This window comes from Ambystoma mexicanum, chromosome 6q (assembly GCF_040938575.1).
Source record: "Ambystoma mexicanum isolate Mex_15411 chromosome 6q, UKY_AmexF1_1, whole genome shotgun sequence".
NCBI lineage: Eukaryota > Metazoa > Chordata > Amphibia > Caudata > Ambystomatidae > Ambystoma > Ambystoma mexicanum.
In genome coordinates this window covers 177,940,022-177,966,160 of record NC_090937.1, presented here as the reverse complement: position 1 = coordinate 177,966,160, position 26,139 = coordinate 177,940,022, and the positions used below count along the sequence as shown (strand labels likewise).

General features: G+C 49.3%; 1 protein-coding gene across 4 annotated transcripts in view; it reads left to right on the top strand.

Moving 5' to 3' along the window:
• Positions 1 to 26,139, top strand: part of TBC1D2 (TBC1 domain family member 2) — a 1,652,487-nt gene that overhangs the window by 1,209,648 nt on the left and 416,700 nt on the right. For all 4 annotated transcript variants that reach the window (XM_069630602.1, XM_069630605.1, XM_069630603.1 and 1 more), the window contains one exon: positions 7,441 to 7,551. In XM_069630602.1, coding sequence (XP_069486703.1) covers positions 7,441 to 7,551 — 111 coding nt within the window. The remainder of the gene's footprint in view (positions 1 to 7,440; positions 7,552 to 26,139) is intronic.

The following is a 26,139-nucleotide window of genomic DNA, read 5'->3' as shown; positions in this document are numbered from 1 at the left end:
TGTGGGTTGTATAGGTGAGGACAAGAGTTGAGAAGTTGGACCGCAGTCTACAGAGTGGAAGGGCGGCGGAGCAGATTTCTGAGGACTTGCTGGCTGAATTGGTGCAGATTAAAGGTGAGATATTGGTGCAGAGAGAGAGTGGTACTAGTTTGTGAGAGTGAAACAGTGATTGGGAGATTGCTTGTGGGAGTGAAGATAGTAGTGAGGAAAGCAGGGGAGATAGTAGGGGAGTGAGGGTGTTAGGTAGACTGAGAGGGAGTGAGTGTTGGAAGAGCAGATGGGGTGTAAGAGAAGGGTGCAAGGCAAAGGGTGCATGAGAGAAGTTAGTGGGGCTGTGAGAAAAGTGAGAGTGGGTGTATTTGGAAAAGTAAACAGGGAATCATATCCCTGGAGTGAGTAGAGAGGTGAAGTGAAAGAGCAGTATTAAGTGGTGAGAAGAAAGGGGTACAGCAAGAGGAGTAGAGAAGGGTGCACATAGTGGAAGAGTAATTAGGGGTGAGAGTAGAAGAGCAAGGAGTGGTGTACGGTAGAAGAACTAAGAGGAGATTTAGTGAGAGTGTAGAACATCCGTGGGACAGGAGAGAGGGATGGAAGGTGAAGAGGGAGGGATGAGAGGGGACGTTAGAGTAATGTTGGAGAGGGAAGAAAGTGAAGTAGTAAGATCAAGGGAAAGAAGAAAAAGAGGAGTGGGTGATTGTTAGAAAAGACCAGGTTGTCTGCATTCAGCACAAGAAAACCATAATTTTGAACCCACTGAGGATAGGAACACTTAGAAGAACCCCGGAAAGAGACTGATAGATAAGGCACCTGCCTTTCGGCCCTCACATCTAGCCAGCAAGATATTAGAGGCCTTGAGTTAATCACCTTAACACCAGCTCCCTCATAGTCCTTAGGTTTTCCATCATTCACAGCAGATCCCTCCTAGATCTTGGGTTTCTCAGGGTTCACAGCAGGTCCCCCCTGGACTATGGGTTTCATGATTCACATCAATCACAACAAGTCCCTGGGACTTGGCTTTCGCAGTATTTAATGGGTATTCACCTCCCTCCTCGCCCAACACATACACACACATTCTCTGTGCTCTTTTTTAGCAGCCAGCTGATATCCTCTTGCCCTTCTGCAACAGGCCTGGTTCCACTACTTTCCTTCCCTCGGAGGTCGCTCCTGGAAAGCCTCAGGTTCTAGCTATCCACTACCCCAAAAAGAGTCGTGAATTGTTATTGTTCCCTTCTGATCAGCCTTCCGCCTGCAGGGTTTCTAGGGTTTAGCAAGCTCTACACCTCTCTCCCAAGTCTCTTGAGGCTTGCACTGCCTTGATCCAGGTAGTAGTCCTTCAGTACTCTTCTCTCCAACAGTCTCCCCTTGTGAAACAGAGTATCAGTACGCATGTCTGTTTCCTCCAAGTCCAAGACACTGAATGAGCTTTCCCAGCCTGTTTTATACCCATTAGACTGTGTGGTACTTTCTAAGGCTGGCTCAGATTTGTTATTACCTAATTGCTTTTGTATCCCTCCCCTCAATTGGTTGTATTCCTGCCCTCAATTGGTTATTCGTTTAAGGAGTCTTAATTACTGTTATTATATGATTATTAGTTAAGTTCAGTGGTTGGTTTATGGAGGAAACGATTTCTCTTAGGCCTTAATAGCAATCTCTAGGTTTCATCAGCGTTCGCGGTGTGGGCACCATCTTGAAATTCCCTGAGTGTAGAGGCTCTGTGGCCTAATGCTGTCTCTTCTATTGGGGGTAGCGTCTCCCACGGAATTGGCACTGGAGTACATGGTTAACAAGCGCCCAACTATTTGTTTCTGGTTGATGAAGTTCCCGGGTGTAAGACTGCACAGGGATGTTCTTGAGGCCAATTTACTGTGTCTCTGTGGAGGCAGCAAGCCATCGGGGTTCCTCCTCATCCATCCTCTGGTTGACATATCAGGTAGTGGCCATGTCAGTCCTGATCCAGTGCTGTATATCTCTTCCCTCTTAAGTCAGTGTGAAAAGCTGATCCAAATCACCACACTTAGGAGTCCAATATTTGTACAATGTCATTTTTTAAATAGTTTGTTAAACGTAACATGTTCATATAATTAACAATATCATTGTAATATAAAACACCTCGGTTCTCATGATTAATTTTCTAGAGCATCCTGGACTTGATACAGCGTGGGTAGTGGCAAGGACAGGAAATTGGAATCGTCGCCCAGGGCTTCACTAAGGCATACGATAGAGTGGATTGTTCTTTCATACATACTATCCTTAAGACTTACAATTTTGAACACATTTTTGTTGGCCTGTATCTTGCCAAATGTCCAATACCCGACCACCAATATATTGCTGAATGGGGTCTGTGATGTATCCTGAGTGACCATAGTCATTTAAAAAAAGGAAGCACTTGCATCCATCCAGTGGCCAACATTGTTTAGTGTATTTTTGCATCAGTATTCAACAATGTAATCAGTCTACATATATTGGAGTCCATGGGATCCTTGCCAACTTTAGTACCAGATTAGGAACCTATTTGGCCATGGATTGGGAGATCCTGTCGTTGTCTAAGAAAGTGTTGAATAGTGCTGTCATGGGACATATCAGCTGGGGCTGGAAAGTTTAATAAAACAGGAGGAGAATCCATCTGGTCATGGGGATTTGCTACATTTTATCATTTCAATTGTTCTCCTACCTTCTCCTCGCTAAGGGGTCTTTCCTATTTTGACAGCTCAAGATAAGATAGTTAGGGCAGAGCAGCACTATTAAGCTATGCCTCTTGTTTACTTTGGTGTAGTTTCTCTTCTGATATTAATGCTGAGAAATAATTTGTGATTATATGTGTTCCCCTCTTTCTCAAGGGGTACCACCCCCCTCACATCAATCAGGATTAATATACAGTTCTTGGACCTGGCCACCCAAAGTTTATAGGCTGCCATTTTGTTGGCATTATTCCCCTGGGTGTAGTAGTATTGTCTGGTCCTCAGAATGGCCTAGCTATCCAAAGGTATTTTAGTGACTTCAGGGATCTTTCATGCTTATGTTCTGGACTCCTTTTTCCAAATTGATTTTAAGTGCTTTGTGTGCTTTTGTTTGGGCCGCTATGAGGCTTGTCAGTCCTCCCCCCTGTTCTTTGCCTTCATACTGTCCAAAATGTTCAAAACTGTGATGTTTTGTGATGAGTTTTCTGAAAAATAATTAGTTATAGCTTTTGGTCTTCTGTCACGCAGAAAAGGATCTTGTAAAATCAGGTGATATAGTTTCCATGGGGGCTTCCGTGACGAGGAAATGGGTGTTCTGGTGAGTAGCATATGCGCTGGGGCATTGGCATTGTAGGAGAGGATACAACATGCTATGTTTGCCACTGGAATACAAGGAGTGAAGGATGGTGAAACCAAAATGAGGTTGATTCTAGAGCGACCACTGTGTACAAACTAATTTTACATTTAATCCCTCATGTCTAGGTGCAGGAAAAGCCATAAATGATGTGATATGATAAGTAATCTATAACATGCCTGTAGACAAGTGGTTCTAGGTGCGACAAGACAAGGAGGGGGAAACAGAAGGAGGACAATCAACGATCTTACTAGGCCTTGTGTCATTCAGATCATGCAAGTGCAGGGAGGAGGGGAGGATGGAAGTGCCTTGTTTCCACATTCACTTTCACCTTAAGTATCACAAAACTGTGGGCTTCTTCAATAGCACACTTTTGCTGACTTCATATCTCCCCCAAACTTACACCCAATGTCTGAGGGCTTGTTCAAGCTTTGGTTTTCAACCTTTCTTTCAATCTCTCTTAACGTTTGGCAATGCTTGATCCAGATTCCCCCCAACGGACCTCTTAAGTCAGGAGAATTGTACACATTCTGCCCCTTTATTTCTCTTGTAGTCTCTTTTGACTCTTGGTAATGTTGGTTTCCCAGTTTCTCCTAACTGAACTCTTAAGTCAGGAGAATTGCACCACATTTGAATAGGTTGTTCTTTTGGCAATGCCTCTTGGCTTAGACAATGCTGGTCCGAGGTTTCCCCCAACTGACCTCTTAAGTACGGAAAATTGCACCACATTTGCTTTTTTCCATCTATTTCTATTCAGTCGTTTTTCAAAAGTACTTTTAATATGCTTTTCAGCATATCCGCACATATCCGCACATCCCAGGCGCACTTCTCTATAAGGCTGACTCACTAGCTCCTTGTGCGGTGGTTGAGAGATGCTTGCAAGGGGCCAGCTCACCTTTAGTGGCAGAGTTCCGCTGGTATCATAGTCCCTCAATACCATTACCCCTGCATCCCTGATTCTTGTCACAAGCCCCATTATCCCCTCACTATCCCTCCTTGTTATCGGCTATGTGGGTCCTAGGATGACTGGTGGAATGCACGGTTGAGCCCGAACAAGATTGATGCTTATATGGTCAGGAAAAGACCAATACATCCAGGCAGGTGTTAAAGGACAAACACATGTGCTTCCTATACCAGAGGATGCCACCACCAACGGTTTAACGTGGTATAGAGAGTGTATGCACTGTTGTGGGTGAGGTTGGTAGCTAGTACTTCTGGCCAAGCGGCAGGTTGCCAAGGAGATGCCACAGCGTGTTATCACAGAGCCAGACTACAATTGGCCAGGAACCAACATGGGTCAGCCTAGGCTGGAAAGGAATGGTGAGAGAAGAAGGTAGATCATGGAGAAATCAGGAGATACCCAGTGAGTAGAGGCCAGAATGAGAAGGAGCAAAGAACAACATGGTGTTGGCTGGGACAGCAGTATTGGGGGTCAAGTAGGATGATCCCTGGCATGAGGAAGGAAAGGAGACAGAGGGAGATGGCAAAATGGGAAGCGAGCAAGAAAGAGCTAAGGCAAGATCTTGCGGGAATCATCTGGCTTCAACTGATGAGAGTCTTCGCAACTCTATGCTTGTGTCCGTGTGTCTGCCATAAATGGCATTCTCTTTGGGAGAAACAAGGACTGTTTTTGCACCATCATGAGGGAAAGGATTGTGCCTGTGTAAATCCGGCATAGAGTCTTGCGTGTCTGTGCACTTGAGTCAACATGGCTCCGCCCATATGGGAAGTGCCATACATGTGAGGCAAATGGTGCTGTACATATGCACCCCCAGAACAAGAAAAAGAGTTTGACCAGAGACACAGAGGATACATGTAGGGGCTCCATGCTACAGGCAGGACCACATGGACAACAATGTATAACAGCATCCCTCATCCTTGTCACAATCCATCATAACCCCTGCATAACCCATTCTCATCAAAAACCCTTATTATCCCTCTAACCCTCATCCTTGTCACAGTTCCTCATTACGCTTGCAATCTTTACCATCATCACAGTCCCTCATTACCCTGCAATCCTCATCACAGGCCTTCCTTACCACCACATCCCTCATCCTTGTCACAGGTCAACTACAATTGGGCCAGGCAGAAGTCCATACCGAGGCTACGGAACAAGCCTCCTTTTTCTTTTGAGTTAGGTATTTTTCTAAAGTCGCAGGGATAGTTAGCTACTTAGGATTCGGACAGAAGACTTTTTATTTGGACTTGACGAGCACCCTTAGTTTTACTTTTGTTTGGTAGGGAATTTCCCTCATAACGATAGGGTCAGTTAGGCGTTTTGGTTTTTATTTAAATAAAACTTGTGAATCATGACCACATGTAGTCCGAGTCCTTCTTTTGGTTCACCATACCAAATATCCCTCATCCTCATAACAGTCCTTCATTACCCAGGCATTCATCATCCTCATCACAGTCCTTCATTATCTCTGCAACCCTCATCATCAACACAGTCCCTCGTTACCCCTACAGCTCACTTCCTCGTTACAATCCCTCATAGTTCCTGCAACCCCTATCCTCTTCACAGTTCCTAATTTCTCCTGCTTCTCTCACAATCATCACAGTCCCTCATTAATTCCCATCCTTCATCCTTGTCTCGTCCCTCATTGCCCCTGCATCCCTCATCCTTGTCTCTGTCCCTCATTGGCCCTGCATCCCTCATCCTTGTGATTTCTAATATTACAAACAAGCAGAAGCATACAAATAAACAAAACATTTGTAACGTTACAAGCACAAGCATATGATTATACAGAACACTGGAAATATGTAAATTATGAACAAGCATAATCATTTTAATAAGCTAATCTCTTGTAATGTTTAATTGCATAAATGAATGTTCAATGGATAATGAAAGACTGTGACGAGGATGAGGGTCATCAACTCAACATAGTACATGTTCAAATCTCTTCATAATTGATCAGGTAGTACTTTTTTTTCTTTTCTTGGCTTACAAGTTAATTAATGCAGCAAATAGTTGTTCACACCACAAACTAAGCATGTCAGTAGTACTGCACTGTGTTCTGCTGCACGTCAAGATACACCTATGCCACAATCTTGGACTTGTTTATTTGAACGTATTTATATTTATTTTGGGAAGTAGTTGTTAATTTTAAAAAATCTGTAATTAAAGTGCTTTGTTCTTTATTGGAGTAATGCATTGTTTTTAAACGTATTTTATCTCCGATTAATATCAGGGCCCTTTAAACAGCAGGCACCTTATTTACTAACACTGATAATCTTGTATGCATGTAGGTTTTTCCGAGAAAGGGTTTTTCACAGAACATTTTCATATTCGATTATAGTTACCCGATATTAATTTTAAGACTATCAGAAAGAGGAACGGCTGAGCCATCCTTGCTAAGGTCCGACCTCGCAACCTGTAGATCACACAGATTCAAGCGTAAGCAGTCAACTCGCTAAACTACCTTAGTCCCATCTGCATAAAGCACAAGGGTAATCGATTCATTTGCATGATGCCATATCTGACTGTTGCATAAAAGCTCTCCCCTTTTAAGTATGATGTGTCTATTTTCAAAAGTAACTGTCGCGCAAATCTATTTATTTTATTTTTTTATTTACTTACTTTGTGTATAATTGCTTTTGCAATTTTTACAAAACCGGTGCTAGTCATCTTAAAAGAGCCACATAATACGAGAAAACAGAACAATCGAACAGTACAGGAGAAGGCGAGTAGAATGGAGGACGGAGATACGTGTAATAAAGATACCAGATAAACTGAAGGGACGGAATATAGCGACAATATGCGCACAGCACAAAACAGAAACGGATGCAAAAACAAAACACCAAACAGGGACTGGGGATCGAAGACCATAAACAGCCAGCTGTTCCCAGTTAAAGTGTTCAGCCCACGCAAAGGTCCTGACAGTTGATCGCTGTAGAAGTTCGTAAGGCGATCAGTTCAAAAGCGCTTTCCAGAATTTTAACAGTCGCTATGGTCCATTTCGTTTTCTCCCCTGACATCAACCTATTCCACCATGTTGTGTCTGCTTCTTCTAACAATCCCGAATGATCTGTACGCAGGCTGGTCAGATATGTGGCTCTTGAATTTCCTAACTCTTGTATCCCTTAACTCCCATATCGTGTAATAGACTTGCTCTTGTTTTACTTTAGGATGACCTGGAAGCCTACAAGACACAGAACATGTTTTTGAATTCCGAGATCCACCAGATCACGAATATCTGGAGAAATATTGCTGAACAGGAGAGAATTCTTCAGATGAAGGTAAGATGCATATATATTGTATTTTTTGACATTGTATACATGTATGGCCAGATTCCTTGTCATCTAAAAACAGTTCACTGCCTCAGGTATTAAAAGAAGCACATTTCATTTAAAAAACAGGCTCTTCTATTAATGGTCACATAAACCATGTGACATATTTTATGAGATATTGCACGTTTGAATTTGTGCAATGGAACAGTGCTGTGTTTTGCTCTCACTGCACAGTGAATGCCGCTGCTGTATATGATCCTCAATTTGAAGCATCAGTATTATTTGAAATTACTGTATTTTGAGTAGTTCTCTTGTATTAATTTTAGCATGGTCTTGTAATGCACTCCTTGGTTAGATGGCCAAGTCCTACTTACTCTATATATTAAGGAAATGTTTAATTCAAATGGTCCGCAAAGCTACCTTTCTACTATTCCAGGGCGTCCACACTGCAGCAGGCACGTTGATAGCAGGAGCCTCAAATGTTTACCACATCTGCAAGACCCAAGGAATTGGCATGGCCTCCAAATGGATTTATTTACCAGATTCAAATGCTTGTGTATACAGGCATAGCTATTGGGAGTCCTTAATAGTCCGACAATATTGGTTGAACCTACCAAATTAAGTTGACTAAATGTACCACTATCTATTTTGTGTCCAATAAGCCACCATGTGGAGTTAGCATGTATGTGAGTCTTGAATTATGATTTGTGGCTTAAATTATGTTGGCCAACACACCACAGTACACACACGCACCTGCAAACAGGCAACCCAATTCTTAGCCTGCCTTGCTCAACCAATCAATCAAGTAACAAACACTCTTTTTTTCTCCAAAATTCTTTTTATTGAAATTTTCATACAAGCGGGTGTGTGAGGCGTAGTCAACACATTGTTAAAGCTTGCGTATGATTAAGAAAAAATGAGAACAAAATAGGAACTACAGTAAACCGTTAACAGAAAAGGGGAGGGCACTTTAGGAGGGGGAGAGCTGTAGGGAGACTGGGGGGACAAGGGGTTGAGTCTTTCATAGCTGATGTCGTCAGCGGTAGAACGTCTTGATATCACTGGGTAGTCCCTCTATTGGGCCTTGCCGGGCTTTAGGGGCTGGGACGGGGGGCGGCCTGCAGGTTGGCTTTCTGGCTTGGACCGTGTTTTCCTCCTGTCTGTAGTCCTTTGGTTTGATCTTTCAGGCCTGGTTCCCCATCCAGCAAAGGGTGGGCGGACGCCTCGCCATTTCTGGAAACCTCTCGGCGTAGTCGAGGAAAGGTGCCCAGTCTTGTTCGAACTTTGGTCCATTCCCAAACCTGATGGCTGTGATTTCTTCTGCCGCAATTATTTCCCAGCATTTGGACCACCACATTTGGGTAGCCGGACCTTAAGGGTTTTTCCAGAGTCTGGCGATAGATATCTTTGCGGTTGTGAGAAGGTGAGAGCACAGGTCTGACATGCGGCCGTACATTGGGAAATGGCCGTCCCCGGTGGATCTCAGGAGGACTATTCCTGGGTCCCATGGGATCGTGAGACCTGTTATCAGTTTAATTTGTTAGAGGACATTCTTCCAAAATTGGGTGGCCTTCGGGCAGGACCAGAGGAGGTGGAACAGTGTGCCCAGGTTGGGACATCCTCTCCAGCAGGCCGACGGATGGCCGGGTTACATTTGTTAAAATCTCAGGGGTTTAGTACCATCTGTAACACACTTTGAATGCTCCTTCCTTGTTTGTCGTGCATTTGGAGCTTTTGTGTGCCGGGGTCCAAATGTGGCTCTATTCCTCGGGTTCGATGGGTCTGCCTAAGTCTTTCTCCCAACTCAGCATGTAGAGCTCTTTTTTAGTTGGGTCAGTTCGGTCCAGTAGCCTGTATAGCGTCAATACTTTCCCTGTGGGGGGAGTCGAGGTGAGCGTGTGCTCTAAGGCTGTTAGTTCTCTGCTGCCATGTTTCTTGTTGTGCGCACTTGATAGCCAGTGTCTGAGCTGGGAGTATCGTAATCTTTCCGTTTCTGGGATTTGGAATTTAGTTTTGCAGTCCTCGAAATTCAATGGGTTGCCATTTATGAAGAAGTCGGCCATCATCCTCAGGCCGCCCTCCTTCCACCGGGCAAAGTTGTTTGGGGTCCAGCCTGGCGAAAAGTCTGGGTTTTCCCAGATCGGGGAGAGGGGGCCTGTCACCGTCTTGCATTTCCAAAGGCGCGCTGCCTTTAGCCAGCTGGAGGTTGTATTCTTAGCCGCCGGCAGCAGGTTTTCGTCTCCTGGAAGGTTGAGTTCTTTCATGTGCGGGAGCGCGACTAGCTGGGTTCTGCACCAATCCTCTTCCAGTTGCAGCCAGCAGGGTCGGTTGGTGGTTGACCTCCAGGTAAAGGCAGGGGAGAGTTGGACTGCGAGGCAGTATCTAGCTACATCTGGGACTCCCAGGCCCCCCATCGCAGGTCCCCGGAGTAAGATGCGCTTCGGGATTCTCAGTTTCTTTCCATCCCAGACATACTTTAGAACGTCGCCCTGCAGTTTAAGGATCGCTTTTTCCCTGATGGTGACTGGCAGTGAGAGGCTGAAGTAGAGTAACCTCAGAGTCAGGTTCATTTTCAGTGCCGTAATGCGTCCGAACCATGAGATTTCTTGTTTTTGCCAACGCCTCAAGTCGTTCCTTAATTCTTTGCTTCGTCCTTGAACTCCAGGCAATGGATTGACGGGTTGCGGCGGATCTTGCTAGCAAATGGCTCCATGCAGAGTGCGAATATAAGAGGGGAGGAGGGGCACCCCTGGCGAGTACCTCTGGTGATCTTGATTTTGTTGGATCTGGCTGCATTCAGCCTCAGTGATGTAGCGGGGTTATGCTAGTTAGCTAGCGGCCATTTCATGAAATTCGGGCCGAATCAGTGGTGGAGTAAGGTTTCTTTTTTGTACCCCCAGTCAAGCATGTCGAAGGCTTTGTTCGCATCTAGCGAGAGGACCATCAGCTCGGCCTTTATCTTATTTGCTGACTTGATTATATTAATGATTCTTCATATGTTGTCCTGTGTGCCCCGGCCTGGGATGAAGCCTGTTTGGTCTGGGTGGATTATGTCTGGGAGAATTGGGGCCAGTCTGTTCGTGAGGATCTTGGCGAATAATTTGGAGTTGTTATTTAGTAACGTGATAGGTCTGTATGATGCACATTGTGTGCGGTCTTTCACTGGCTTCGGTATGAGGACCGTTAGTGACTCTTCAATAGAGGCAGTGGTAGAACCGGACATGAGGAATTAATTGTATAAGGTTGCCAGTTCTCCAGCATGGGGTCTGGCATGGATTCACATGCTCATGAATATTCCCCGTCGTCAGGCCGGGAATCCTCGGTAAAGAAAAAATCAATATCAGTTTTGTTTCTGATCTGTCTTTCTCAGTAGTAACCAATCACTGGTCTCTGGGACATACTGCCCCAGCCAATGACTGCCCTCTCCCTAAGCCCTACCCCTGGCAGCCATCTTCAGATTTTTACCGCACGCTCAAGTGTTGGGAGTCCTCGTGTTTAGCTCTCGAGCTTTTGCTGCGTTTTCGTGCTTTTCAAAGAGAATTTCTCATTTTTTGTTCAAATAGAGCCTCAAGCTCCACCGTCTCTACATCCAATTAACGGGGATCCGTGTCGGTTTTTTCTACGCCCCTCAAGGGTGAAGATTTCGTCGAGTTACGCTTCTTGGAGGATTCCAGAAGTTTCTGTGGCCTACCCGAACATGGCCCAGGAGAAAGGAACCTCTACTCCCAGAAAGCTGTTCAGGATTTGCCCTGGGTGCCAGCTGCAGAATGTGTTCAAGAAGGACGAGCACTCGAATTGTCTCTACTGCCTTGAGGAGGGCAAAACGCACATGGAGAAGGACTGTGCGTTTTGCGGGAACATGTCGGAACGGACCATCAGGGACCGACACCTTCGTCTCTCCAACTGGCTGGAAGGAAAGAGCCCGTCAGGTGAGAAGAATAAGAAGAAGTCAGAGCGGTCTTCTTAGTCCTGTGAGGGTGCCCCGGCAACGGGGGCCCAACAGAAGGCAAAGCACCGTGAGTCTTGGGCACCGGGAGCGCCGAGCTCCTTGGCTGCCAGGCAGGGCGCACCCTCTCCAGCGCCCTCAACCACGAGCCAACGCTCTGGCTCAGGGAAGAGGAAGGCCGAGAACCCGGCGAAGCTTATGGAGAGGCCCCGGTCAAGCTCGAAGGATCCGGCCGAGGGGGAGCGAGGCGGTGACCCTCCCCCCAAGGAGAAGGCCACAGGCCCACACAGGGTGGTAAAGGCCTTGAGTCTCCCGGCCAAGGCCTCTATCGAGGAAGTCGCGACGGCCCTGGCGCAGCCTGTGGAGGCTACACCAGTGGAGGCGACCTCGGGGCCCAGAGTCTCCCTGCCTACGTGGAGGGAAGCCTCCTTCAGACCCATCGAAAAGACCCCCGTGAAGACCCCGGCATAAAAAGAGGGAGGGGGCCGGTGGCCATTGTGGACACGGCCAGGAGGAGCTGGTAGAAGTCTTAGAGGGCCTCGACGAGGGCGTCGAAGAGGCCCGTCCCCACGGGAGGGATCCCGACGAAGGTAACGACGAGAATTACGGCGGCACCGGCGAGGGTCCTAGTCACCCGTGGCTCCCGTTGCTTCCAGAGCCGCAGGATAACACGGCAGCCATTTTGTTGGCGATACAATCCTTATATTCGGAGACAAGGACGATACTGCCCTTACCACCGACGGAGGATCCGGAACCAGGCTCGACAGAGGAGCCAGAGCCAGAACCAGGCCCGGCGGGAAGCCCCCCAAACAAGAGAAGACGGATCCATCCAGCCCCGCCTTTTCAGCCCTCGCGGCCTTCTCAGCCTTTACCCACGTCCCCCGTCCCTGGGGATGACACGGGAACGGACACGGCCACGACTGGTACTGACGACGACGGTGGTGACAACGGGACGGAGCTCCCATCGCCCCCAGTCCGAGCCTCCCCGCCCGACGAGATCGAATCTTTCCATGCAATCATCGCCAGGGCATCCAAGCTTTTTCAGCTCTGCCCCGAAGAGAAGAAGAAGGAAGGTTTCCTTTACCAACGGCGCGAGGCCAAGAGGCAGACGGTCCTTGCCGTGCCTCTGCTGGATGACATCTGGGACGAGGGTCTGACCCTTCTCAAGAAACCGTCTACGACGCCTGCCAAGAGGGATCGGTACGAGAAGAAGTACCGGGTCCCCGACGCTGCCCCTTTGTGCCCTAGGGCACAACCGACCCCTGACTCAGTCGTCTCAGCGGCGGCCAAGAAGAAAGCGGGGGGGGCATCGGCCTCAACGTCAACTTCCCCGCCGGACGGCGAAGGAAAGAAGCTGGACGCAATGGGACGACGAGTTATCTAGTCGGCGGCAACAACGATTAAGGCGGCCAACGCCCTCGCGATCGTGGCTCGCTACGACAGGGAGTTATGGTACAAGATCGCCCCCTTGTTGGACTTCCTACCGGATGACAAGAGGGCCGAGGCCCTGGAGATCTTGCAAGAAGGCGAAGTGGCGTTGGATCACGCCATTACGGTGGCAACGGACATTGCTGACACCGGTTTCCGCCAGCTAGGCAACAGCGTTTGCCTTCGACGACGAGGGTGGCTCAAGGTGACGGATTTCCGCCAGGACGTACAAGCCAAGGTTTTGGAAATGCCATTGAACGGGAACAATCTGTTTGGGAAAACAGTGGATGAGTCCCTCCAAGCCATCAAGGTGGACACGGAGACAGCTAAGGCCCTAGGCGTTCTCCGGCAACGAAGGCCGTCCTTTCGGAGCACCGGAGGCAAGCAGGGTGCCTCCAAGGGATTCAGCGGTGGCTCCTCTACGTACCGCCAAGCGGCCCGCTCCTCGTCTCAGGAAGCCTATAGAGGACGAGGCAAGTCGGGTGGGCCCCGCCGTCGTCGCCAGGGAGGCCAAGGCGGCAAGGCGTCCTCCAAGCAAGATTGAACCGACAGCGGTGTCGCGCCCCCACCGAAGCACCCAGGTGGGAGGCCAGCTGGCAAAGTTTGTCAGCCTGTGGGAGTCCATCTCCACCAACCGCTGGGTGCTGGATGCCCTGACCCAGGGGCACACCCTCGAATTTCTAAAAAAGTGCCCCCGCATTCCACCCGTGGCCAGGAAAGAAAATCATGTCCCTCAACTGCTTTTGGAGGTAAGGGCGATGCTCCAAAAAGGTGCCATCAAGCTCATCCCGAAGAGGCTCCGGGGCTCCGGAGTATACTCAAGATACTTCCTTGTGAAAAAGAAGACAGGAGGATTGCGCACCATCCTGGACCTGTGACGACTGACAAGTACATCAAGGCACAGAAGTTCCGGATGGTCACCCTCCAGAACGTGCTGGGACAGCTGGAGGAGAGCGATTTCCTGTCGTCATTGGATTTGGAGGATGCATACTTCCACATCCCCATTCTAAAAGGACACCAAAAGCTCCTCACGTTCGTGGTCCAAGGACGGCACTACCAGTTCAAGGCCCTCCCTTTCGGATTGAAGTCGGCACCCAGGGTGTTCACCAAGTGCCTCGCACCGGTGGTGGCGCGGCTGCGACTCCAGGGGATCTACATCTACCCCTACCTGGACGACTGGCTCATCCGAGCAAGGACAAGGGAGCTCTTCGTAGATCACACAGCAAAGACCGTCTGGCTGCTCACGGACCTGGGATTCTCCATCAACTTTTCCAAATCCCACCAGGTCCCGTCGTAAGTCGCACTGTTTCTGGGAGCCAAGCTCGACACAGTGGCGCGTCTGGCCTCGCCGTCGGAAGAAAGGACGAAGGCCATCCTGGGTAAGGTGCAGCGTCTGCTGGCCACGGACGTGGCCAGGGTGAGGTCCATCAAGTCCCTCCTCGGGATGATGTCCTCCTGCATATATCTTGTGCGCCTGTGCAGGCTTCGGATGCGCCCTCTGCAAGAGTTCCATGATGCCCGCTGGATCCAAGCGACAGGCAGCTTCGAGGACAGGATCCCGCTCAACGAGACCTTCCAACGAGCGATCCGGTGGTGGGGCACCCGCGCTCATCTGACGGCGGGCACAGATTTTCAGACCCCATCCCACCAGATAACGGTGACGACAGATGCCTCCCTGGAAGGGTGGGGAGCGCAACTGCTTTTGGAGGTAAGGGCGATGCTCCAAAAAGGTGCCATCGAGCTCATCCCGAAGAGGCTCCGGGGCTCCGGAGTATACTCAAGATACTTCCTTGTGAAAAAGAAGACAGGAGGATTGCGCCCCATCCTGGACCTGTGACGACTGACAAGTACATCAAGGCACAGAAGTTCTGGATGGTCACCCTCCAGAACGTGCTGGGACAGCTGGAGGAGAGCGATTTCCTGTCGTCATTGGATTTGGAGGATGCATACTTCCACATCCCCATTCTAAAAGGACACCAAAAGCTCCTCACGTTCGTGGTCCAAGGACGGCACTACCAGTTCAAGGCCCTCCCTTTCGGATTGAAGTCGGCACCCAGGGTGTTCACCAAGTGCCTCGCACCGGTGGTGGCGCGGCTGCGACTCCAGGGGATCTACGTCTACCCCTACCTGGACGACTGGCTCATCCGAGCAAGGACAAGGGAGCTCACCGTAGATCACACAGCAAAGACCGTCCGGCTGCTCACGGACCTGGGATTCTCCATCAACTTTTCCAAATCCCACCAGGTCCCGTCGCAAGTCGCACTGTTTCTGGGAGCCAAGCTCGACACAGTGGCGCGTCTGGCCTCGCCGTCGGAAGAAAGGACGAAGGCCATCCTGGGTAAGGTGCAGCGTCTGCTGGCCACGGACTCCTCGGGATGATGTCCTCCTGCATATATCTTGTGCGCCTGTGCAGGCTTCGGATGCGCCCTCTGCAAGAGTTCCATGATGCCCGCTGGATCCAAGCGACAGGCAGCTTCGAGGACAGGATCCCGCTCAACGAGACCTTCCAACGAGCGATCCGGTGGTGGGGCACCCGCGCTCATCTGACGGCGGGCACAGACTTTCAGACCCCATCCCACCAGATAACGGTGACGACAGATGCCTCCCTGGAAGGGTGGGGAGCGCACACTGGAGACCTTCACACCAGAGGCCTTTGGCTCCCGGAGGAGAAACCGCTTCACATCAACATCCTGGAGCTCCGTGCAGTGTTCTGGGCCCTCAGGTCCTTTCTCCCATCCCTCAAGGGCAAGGTGGTGAGAATCTTCACCGATAACACCACCACAATGTTCTACATCCGGTAGCAGGGAGGAACCAGATCCCCAGCCCACTCCAAGGAAGCCCAGGATCTGTGGCATTGGGCCGTCGCCAAAGGGATGTTTCTAGTGCCCTTTCATCTGGCAGGGATAAAGAACACCATCGCCGACTCACTCAGCAGGGAGCTGCGCTCGTGCCACGAGTGGGAACTACGTCAGGATCAAGTGGATCGACTCTTCCGACGATGGGGAAAACCGCAGATCGACCTGTTCGCGACGGCGACGAACTCCAAGTGCCAGAGGTTCGCCAGCAGGTTCCCCAGCCAAGGAGCATGGGCGATGCCTTCTCGTTCCCCTGGGATGGCCTATTCCTATATGCGTTCCCTCCATTGCCATTGCTGCTCCGACTCGTCGACCAGCTCAAGAGGTCCCAGTGCAGGATGATCCTCGTCGCACCGGCGTGGCCGAGGTAGATCTGGTTCCCGGACCCACCAGTCAAGCTGCCACGGACGCGGATCTTCTCTCCAGAGAAAGAGATGCCATACTTCATCATGACCCGGAGTCGCTGAACTTGCAGGCCTGGCTCCTGCAGCACTAGAGTTTAGAGGGTACGATATCACGGCTGACTGCAGAGAGGTCCTTGCAAAGGCCAGTGCGTCCTCAACTCTAAAGTGCTACGGACATAAGTGGAAGAGGTTCTCTGTCTGTTGCCAGGCACAGAAGATTAACCCTCTACGGATTACGGCCCCTCAAGTGCTGCCGTACCTACTGTCGCTGGCCAAGGCTGGACTGGCTCACGCCTCTATCAAGATACATCTGGCTGCGATCTCCCGATACACCAGAACTACAAAACGGGCGTCCTTGTGGTCCCATCGTCCGGTGAAGGAATTTATGAAGGGACTGTTCCGATCGTTCCCACCGGTGAAGGCCCCTGCCCCGGCGTGGGAGCTCAACGTGGTGCTGACCAGGCTCATGGGGGCGCCATTCGAGCCCCTGCATTCGGCACCATTGAAGTTCCTGTCGTGGAAGACTGTGTTTCTTGTGGCCATCACCTCCGCACAAAGAGAGGGAGAGATCCAGGCCGCACCCCTCCTTTATGCCTAAGGTGCCGTCGGACTTCCACCTCAACGAGCCGTTGGTGTTACCTGTTTTCTTCCCGTCGACTTCGTCACCGGCTGAGAGGACTTTGCACTCGCTGGATGTGGCTAGAGCGCTGAAGTTCTACGTGGTCCGCACAAAGAGTTTTCGGAAGACATTACAGCTATTTGTGAACTTTGGACCTGTGAACCAAGGGAAGGCTCTCTCGAACGCTTCCATTTCCAGATGGCTCTCCGGCTGCATCATGCACTGTCATCGGTCGGCAAATCGACTGTTGCCTGGCCGTCCGAGAGCCCATTCGACCAGAGCTATCGCTGCTACCACAGCGTTCTTGTCTGGTGTGCCCCTGCTGGACATCTACAGGGCTGCTACCTGGAGGTCGACGCACACCTTTACGAGATTCTACTGCGTCGACCGGGATCCCAGGGAGGAGTCCAGGGTTGGCCAAGTGGTGCTGTGCAACCTGTTCGCCTAAGGTGTGCCTGGTGAGGAGGTAAGAATTGCTTAATGTTGAGTTTTTTGATGTAATGCTTAATGTTGAGCCTTTGCCACCTCCCGTTGGTTGTGCATGTGTGTACTGCTATGTATTCTTATATTCATGAGCATGGCCCCATGCTGGAGAAGGAACAAGTTAATTACCTGTAACTGTTGTTCTCCAGCATGGGTCTGGCATGGATTTACATGCAAACCCTCCCTGGCCGCCCGGTCCGCCAGGTGCATCTCTAAAGCTGTTTTTGCTCTCTTAAACTCTCGTCCTAGGGTCTTAGTTTGACGCTTTTTGAGGTCGCTTTCCAGGTCTGCCACCCTCTTTTCCAACCGGCTCTGCTGAAGCAAGTTGAGCCGGCAAAGCCTTGCTGTAGCGCCTATTGCTACGCCCCCCAGATGACCGTTTTCATTGCGTCCCACACCGTAGCCATTGGGGTATCCTGAGTGGTGTTCTCGTTAAAGTAGTTTGTGAGGGCTTCCGCCAGCTCTGCGCTAATGTCTATGTCAGACAGGATCTGATCTTGAATTTTCCACTGCCTTCGGGGGGAGTGGGGTTCGGGAGCCCTTGTGTCCGGAGGCCCAGGGTGACCTGGGCATGGTCCAAGATAGCGATATGTCGAATTTGGATATCCTCCACGCAGGGGGCCAGAGTACTTGCGGCCAACAGCAGGTCGATCCTCGAGTGTCCTTTATGGACATGAGAGAAGAATGAGTAGTCCCTTGCTCCCTGGTTGCGTAGCCTCCATATATCGATTGTGTTCGTATCTATGTGGAACTCAGCCATAACTAGGGCTTTGGCAAAGTCCTCCCTTGTTGGCGGAAGAGTTTTATCTAGATTGGGATTGTAGTTCGGACCTCTCCCGGTTCGCTTTGCAGTGGAGGCGAAGTGTGCTGGGACTGAGTGCCTCGCGACCGGCAGTCCCTCCAGCGCAGTCCTAGGGCCAGGAGGATTCACGTTGTTGGGGCCAGAGCCTCCCTCGAGGGAGCCGAAGCGACGTTGCCGGGGCTCTCAATCCCAATCGGGAGCCCGCTGCTGTGGGGCCTGGGGTTCTCCCAGACCGCGTGCGGTCCCCCGCCCGAGAGCAAGCTCCACCTCCCGACCTGCAGCAGAGCGGTAGGGGCCGCGCTGGAGCGGCGCTGGTTCTTGGTGGCTCCCGAGGACTACAGTTCTGTAAAGCCGGCAGCGGGGCTTGGCAGGAGGAACCGGTCCCAGTCCTCGGTAGGTCTCTGTATGGTCCGCTATGTTCACTCGTCAGCAACGTGCCATTTTGCGCGATCAGGCACTACTGGCCACCGCCTCTGGAACTGTTAGGGATAATTCTCTGTAAAGGCTAATTTCCCAAACCTAGTGAGTCCCCCTGCAGCTTTGCTGGATTTTTGGGGTTTATTTTTCCTCCTGCTAAGAGTGAGAATCTTTTCCTCCCACTCTTAGACATGATTTGAGGTGTTCCTTTGACTTTGTTTGTGTTCTATGGGCTATGGGGTCCTTTACCCCATTGGGCTTCATGTGTTTTTGGTATGTTGGTTACACCGCACACTTCCGTGCCGTAACCCAGGGGTGTCGTAGCGACCCCCAAACATAGACTCCATACCCTGGGACTGACTACTGTCTCCCAGGACATGTAAAGTCACCATTGGCTTTACTAGTCTCAAATTGTGAACAGAACCAGTACAAACCAACCTACCTATTGTGGACGTACTGGTCGGGGCAATTCGATTGCCCCGGGGTCTGTTGTTCGAGGGGGCACTGTCCAGTCCCCCAAACCGAGTTTTGGCTGGTGGCAGTGGATACTACTTTTTATATTCGACCGCAAATATATTCCTATGGGATTTTCCCATTGTTCGAGGCTACCACTTTTTAATATAGCCTCGAACATACCGCTGGTTTATTAAATTAATATAAATTCACAGGTTGGTAATTTTTGCCGAAACTTGGTTACAAAATGGCGTTTGTGTTCGCTTCTGTGACTCCAACCCAAGTCGAGCCCTTTGTTCCACTTTTTGGCGGGCTTCTCCACAGAAACCTCCAAAAGTGGTGCCACTCTGTCTGGGTACCACAGGGCGTGTGGGAGGGGGTTTAGGCACCATGGACTGAGTTGCCTCGGCAACTCAAGTCGCACTCTTGTGTGATTGTCCCAAGGGGTGAGCTGCCCGGCTCACCACTTAGCATGTTTGAGTGACAGCTAGGCTGAATGAATGGGGGTTTTCTGCATAAAAGCAGGGCTTTGGGGACTGGAACTTCAGAAGTCGGCACAGGACCTAAATAATCCGAGGAGGGAGAAGCTGAGCCGACCTGCAACGACGACACCACCGGTAGAGCCCTGCTGAACCGTCTCACCACTTTTCCTGACGACAGAGGAGATCTCCCTCCTGGAGAGTCTTCTTCCTTTGACTGGTGAGGATAACCAGTTTGCCTGTCTTTTTGCCTTCCTGGACCATCTCGTGGCCGCCTTGCCCGTGCCAAGCACCCCGCCAACCGGAATACCACGGTTTACCACTACCGCGAGGAAAAGGGTGGTACCTTGTAACCGGCAAACTCTGCGGCTGGTTTCTTCCCTGGCAGCGCAACGACCTTCAGCTTTCCTCCACGTCGATACCTCCTTTTCCTCTGGACGAAAGACCGACTTGCGACCACTGCTAGGAACAAATGCCCCCGCTGGAGCGTTCTTCCCACTTTCAGGTACTGTGTCCCGCCTGGCTTCCCTTGGGACAGATCGTTCGGGGTGAGAGTAAATCCTCGACTTTCTAACCTGGGCTAGCCTGGGACCTGTTAACTAACTTTTTCTGACTTGATCTCAATCTTTTGTGAACTTTCTACAAAGACTCTTTGGGCATAACCCCACTGTGTGATCCTGGACATATTTCACTTGCTCTCTCTAAGAGTGGGCCTGAAATTTGAACTTCCTTGCTCTCCAGTAGACTTTGCCTAACCTGCCTCACTGTTGTTCTTTGAAAGGTATTGAAATTTGTGTGCTTTCATAACCCTGCCTTTTTCCCTCCCTTTTTAATAACTTATTAGAGTGCCATTTTATGTTAAGCGCTCATCTCTGTCTGAAAATAAGTGGTGTTTCTCATTAAGACTTGTCTAATAAGTAATTAGGGTTGTATATATATAATAGTGACTGTGTGTTGAATTTACCTCTTTGTGCTAGTGTAATTTACAAGTGTGTCTTTAAATAAATAATTATATACTTTTACACCAAAGCTCTTGTCAGTGTTTGCTTGTGCTACTGTATCTCTGTACCTATTGTGTATACTCTATATACTGCCTAACTCATCTTGAGAGAAGTCTGACTGCTCAGCCACAGCTACCAGGTAAATCTGCCAATCACCTGTAGTCCTAAATCTTTTGCAGCGGTCCCTAAGGGAACTGCACAGGTTTCTGCCTAACACTGGTGTACAGCGGTGGGATGTGCATTGAGTATACATTTTAGTGTGCTTATAGATATCTTAGTGCAACTAACAACAAAGGCTAGAACTAAAGAAGTTATTTTCTAAAACATGTCAACGATGGAAAGTTATAGTCCAGAGTCCCTTGCTACAAAAACTGCTGATTGTTTAAGAGTTCTCTGTAAGCATAAGAATCTCCTGACTAAAGGCAAGAAAATTGAGCTAATAGAAAGGTTGTTAGCAAACCAAAGTCTGGATGGTGGTTCAGAGGAACCTACCACTCCAGCAACTGTAGATAACAGCAATGATATTGATATGAATGTTAGTATTGATAACTTTGAGTCAGAAGCAGAAGAGGGGGGGGACGATGTTAGAGTTGTCTCCCCTGGGCCTCTACCTGCCCTGCCAGCTGTACCTACTGGACCTTTACCAGGTCCCACACTTAATCCCCAATATATGGAACTAGAAAAAATGAAGCTTGAATTAGAATTCAAAATAATTAGTGCTCAAACAGAACAACGGCACCAAGAACAAAGGCTCAGAGAAATGGAGCTCAACCATGAACTAGAAATGAAAAAATTGTCTGTGGAAAGTGCTTCTCTCTCCGAATCCTGTAGGAGTTCCAGTCCCAAAAGACCCCGGATGCCTAAGGAGTTGGTGGGTATGTATGAGCCTTAGATGGATGTGTTGGATTGGTTGAGTTTGTTTGAATATAATCATGGGCTCCAGAACATTACAGGAAATGAGTTTCCCTGTTGCAACTGATGTGGTAATGGAGTTGGGGGAGGAGGATAGAAAGGATATGAATGTGTGAAGCTAGCTTTAATAGCTAGATTTGGGAAGACCCCTTCCCTGTACCTTAAGAGGTTTAGGACCCTCAAAAAGAATGATGGTACCCCTTGGGCTACCTGGGTGAGTGAGTGTTTGAAAAACTTAGAGGGATGGATTAAGGGTTACAAGGTGAACACTTATGAGGGTATGAGAAATGTTGTGATGTTGGAGTCAATTTATGATGCCTGCCCTCCTGAGCTCAGACAGCACTTGGCTGATTCAAAGGAATTAGATCCTAGAAAACTAGCTAAGGCTGCTGACTTGTGGGTTGCCAACAGGGCTACTCACAAGGATTCAGGGGTTACTCAGAAAAAGGATGAGGGAAAGCAGCCACCAAAAGGGAACCAAGAGATTTTTAATACCTCCCAAACCAAAGAGGGCCCCAAACAACAAAATAACCAGGGTAAGCCCCAGGGTAAACCACAACAGGCTAGTGTACCTTCTGGTCACAAACCAGAAGGAGGTCAGGCCAAGCCACCCTTCCAGAGAGCATTTGGAACATGCTATCTCTGTGGGGCAACTGACCACATCAAAGGAGATCCCAGATGTAAGGGTAAACCTACAGGGATCAGCACAGTCTTCTTAGCCTTCACTCCTGAGGAGGAAGTCCAAATGGCTAGTGCTCACTTTGAAGACTTTGCTGAAGAACCTCTGGGTCTTCAAGCAAGTGTAACAGTAGAGTCCATGGGTCTGGTTAGTGATCAGAATAGGAGTGTGTACAACTCCATACCAGAAAACTCTAAAGTTTATTATATGGACAGTGTTCTTGTCAATGGCCAGGATACTCCTGCCAGGCGAGACTCTGAGGCAAGCAGAACAGTAGTGGATGAAAGCTTTTTCAGTCCTGAGGATGTGGCTAAGGCACCCAAAGGTCCCATTAAGATGCCTGGAGGCCCTGTCCAAATGGTTCCAATTCTACCAGCCCTCATTCAGTGTAATGACATGACAGTGTTGATTCCTGTCAGTGTTCAGACTGAGGTGCCTGGGAGAGTCCTGTTGGGGAATGATCTAAGAACTCTAGGAGTAGTATCCAGTACCCCCAGGCCTCCCAGTATGGAGACCCAGAACCAAACCAAATTGGCTACAGAGGCCACCTTAAGGAACCACTCTAAGCCTGTGGGAACCTCTACTGAGACCCCCACTACAAGCCCTGGTGTTGGTAATTTGACCTCTGACCCAGGCAAATTTCATTCTAAAATGTTAGGGAAATGGGAACCCCAACCAAGCTCCATTATTGTTCCCCCAGTTATAGAGTCTGTGACTCCCCCTGCTTCTGAGGAAAAGGTGTATAGACCTACTGGAACTCTAACTAGGCCTAAGAGAACTGGTAATTCTCAGTGCTGGTGGAAAACCAGAAAAGAAACATCTAAGGCCAAAAACCTTCAGACTGTTGGACCTTCCACAGAAGACTCCAACCCAATTCCTAGTCTTAATGGGGAAACTCCTAAAGTAGGTAAAGGTAGATCTATGAGGAAGGAGAAACATGTACCTTGCTTATCTCCATCCCCTCCAACCAAGAGGCCTAAAACCCAACCTTCTCCCAACAGAGGTGGTGAGGACCTCTGGAGGCCCCTCTATATCTAAGGGAATCCTTTATAAGGACCCCTCGAAAAAGCCTATCACAGGTTCAGAAGTTGTATCAACTTCTGAGGGACTGGTCAACCAGATCCCCTATAACTTTAAAAAGACTGATGTTCCTCAAAGGGTTTGTAGGTCATATAGCTTACCAAGGAAAACCTTTGACTCTACCACTGAACATAAGTCAGGGTGTCACCACCAAAATGCTGATGGTCTCTCTAGGGTGTTTGTAACCGACTAGAGGTATGAGATTCATCCAGGAGTGGAGTCTGCTGCAGAGTCTTTTGGTTGCGGTTGTGCGAAGACTCTACAGCGTTTGCTCCTGTACCTGTGAGGAACTGTGACCTGCTTCCTGTCCTCTTTTTGCTTCAACTGGTGCCTCTTTTAAAACACCCAGAAACCCACGGAGCGGCCGCAAAGTCTGCTGCAGAGTCTTTTGGTCTTTAGGCTCTGCAGGCTCCGCGGCGCCCGCCAAACCCTGCCTCCCGGCTCGTTGGAAACCCGTGCAGATTGACTGCCTTTTACTATTGGCTGACTGCCTTTTACTGCTGGCTGCAACTCCTCGACAGCTCTCTTGGTGAGACACACTCCCTCCCCCACACCGGGGGTGAGACCCCCTTTCCCCTTGCCTTTTTATCTCTCCCGGAACCGCGCTGACCCATCCGTTCCAGTGCCTTGCCCAACTTTCCCTCCCCCTTCCCCCCTTCCACCTGGACTCTACGGTAGCCTACAAAGCCCCCCCCCCTTTTCCCTGCTTCGTGGCCTTTTACCCCTTCATCAGTTACTTTCCGCTCCAATACCGGCACGGACTGCCACACTCACCCATTTCACTGCTTGTGGTCCCTGCGGGTTCTCTGCACTGCTGCGGGCTCTCTGGATTCCATTCTCCCTCTGTCCGCACTGCTCCGACTCAGCGTTCCAACCTGTTGGTCCCTGACACCTGCAGCCTCGCTGTTTTTCCATGTCTGCCTGCCTGCTGATCTGGATTCCATTCTCCCTCTGTCCGCGCTGCTCCGGCTCAGTGTTCCAGCCTGTTGATTCTTGGCGCCCGCAGCCTCGCTGTTTTTTCCACGTCTGCCTGCCTGCTGGTCGGGCCCCAAAGCGGACAGTGAGCCCGCGCCTGCACTCCTCCGACTCAGCACTTCCGCTTGTCGGTCCTCGACGCCCACAGCTTCGCTGTTTCCACGCGTCTGCCCCTAGCAGACAGTGAGCCCAGGCTGCCCCCTCACTGCGACGGACCAGAAGTTGCTCCTCCACCTACATCTGCAGCCAACACTTACCCAAAAACGTTTTAATTAAAACTAAATAAAGGAATAGAAGGAAAGAAATAACAAAAGACCCCCTGCTCTAAGGAACTCACTGAACCAGCCTCCTATCGTGCCCACAAGCCTAATAAAGGCCCCCACCAAGGATATAACAGTCCCGACCCAAAACACCAAACTTCCAACCACCGCCTCCCTGCTGATATCTAGACGAAACAAAAAGCCATCTCTAACATTATACCTTCAAATTGAAGAAAGTCGTGCTCTGTGCGAAATAGAAACGGGACACCAAAAGGGTCTCTTCCCTTGGATCTTGCACCATTGACCACTTTTAACATAAAATCGAAATCAGCAGAAGATAGAAAGGCTTCATCCTTTCGAGCCGAAACAAAGAAAATTGACATTTGCATGCCAAAACAAAAAGAAGACTTTCATTTTCTTCACCACTAAAGAGAGCAAAAGACCTCGTCATTTGGATACCGAACGCCATCCTAACCCTAACCATCGTAATAAACTATGACTATCGACTCCTGATGACAGACTAAAAGGGATACTGTGCTAGAGCTCGATAACTTGATACTATCGCTGACCAGGAGACCGAAAGGGCTCGCTCCTTGGATCCTGAATACCACAACATCTAAATCCTACCTTCAACTACTGCAGGAGATCGAAAGGAACACATCCTTGGCTCCTGTCGCTGACCAGGAGACTGAAAGGGTACGTCCCTTGGATCCTGAATACGACATCATCTAAACTACTGCAGGGAGACCGAAAGGAACACATCCTTGGATCCCAACACACTCTGACCCTACCAGTGATCAGAGGACTGAAAGGGCTCACCCCCTGGAACCTGAACTCTACATCAATATAACCCTACCTGCAAAAATCTTTGGGAGACCGAAAGGACAAGCTCCTTGGATCCCAGCTGAACACACAGTGATCCAACGACGATGACAACAATTCGAACCATTAAACAACAGCCCATTCAACGTCCAAAAACAAGACAAACAACTAAACTAGCGACTGCTAGTACCACAAACCAAGATTTATCACAGTTAACAATGGAACAATCCTTTAAGAAAGCATCAATCCACAAAGGAAACCTAAAAGCCCTGATATCGAACCCTCAATCCAAATAAGAATCTCAGTCTATCATAGAAGACAAGTCAGAAAACGACAACCTCACCCAGGAAACTCCACAACTAGCACTTGGGACACAAATTACAGTAGACAACCACCAACTCAACTCAACCGAGCTGCTACCTCTGGAAACCAAAGCACAAGTTCACAATCCGTGTTCTGAAACCCAAAAAGATACTCTACCCGCCGCATCCCTGTGCACTCCGCGACCCCGACTTGAAAGTCAAGAAAACGATCCTTCTGCCAGCTCTAGCAGAAAAGAGCGACCTACAAACCACAATTTCCCTATTAACATGACACATTATGATCCGCCAAACTCTATAATCAACAATAAAGAGCCTACAAAATCGACAGCTGAACAAATTCAAGCAAGTGCAACAAATGAACAAACTCCTGAAATCAGTCTCATATCACATGAAATTATCAGCAAACAAAAAGCAAAAGATATACCCAACCACACCGGTGGTAAAGACACCCCACATCACCAACCAACTGAAATGAGAGAAGACATAAATACCCAAACACCAGTATCGACAACATCTCAACAGACGAAAAAAGAAAAAGCAATACTTGCACGACTCGCGTTGCTTCATACCCACAACTCCATCAAATCCACACTTTCAGCAGACCCTACAACCTCCAAACCAAGAACCAAAATGGCAAGACTATCATTGGACATTACCGA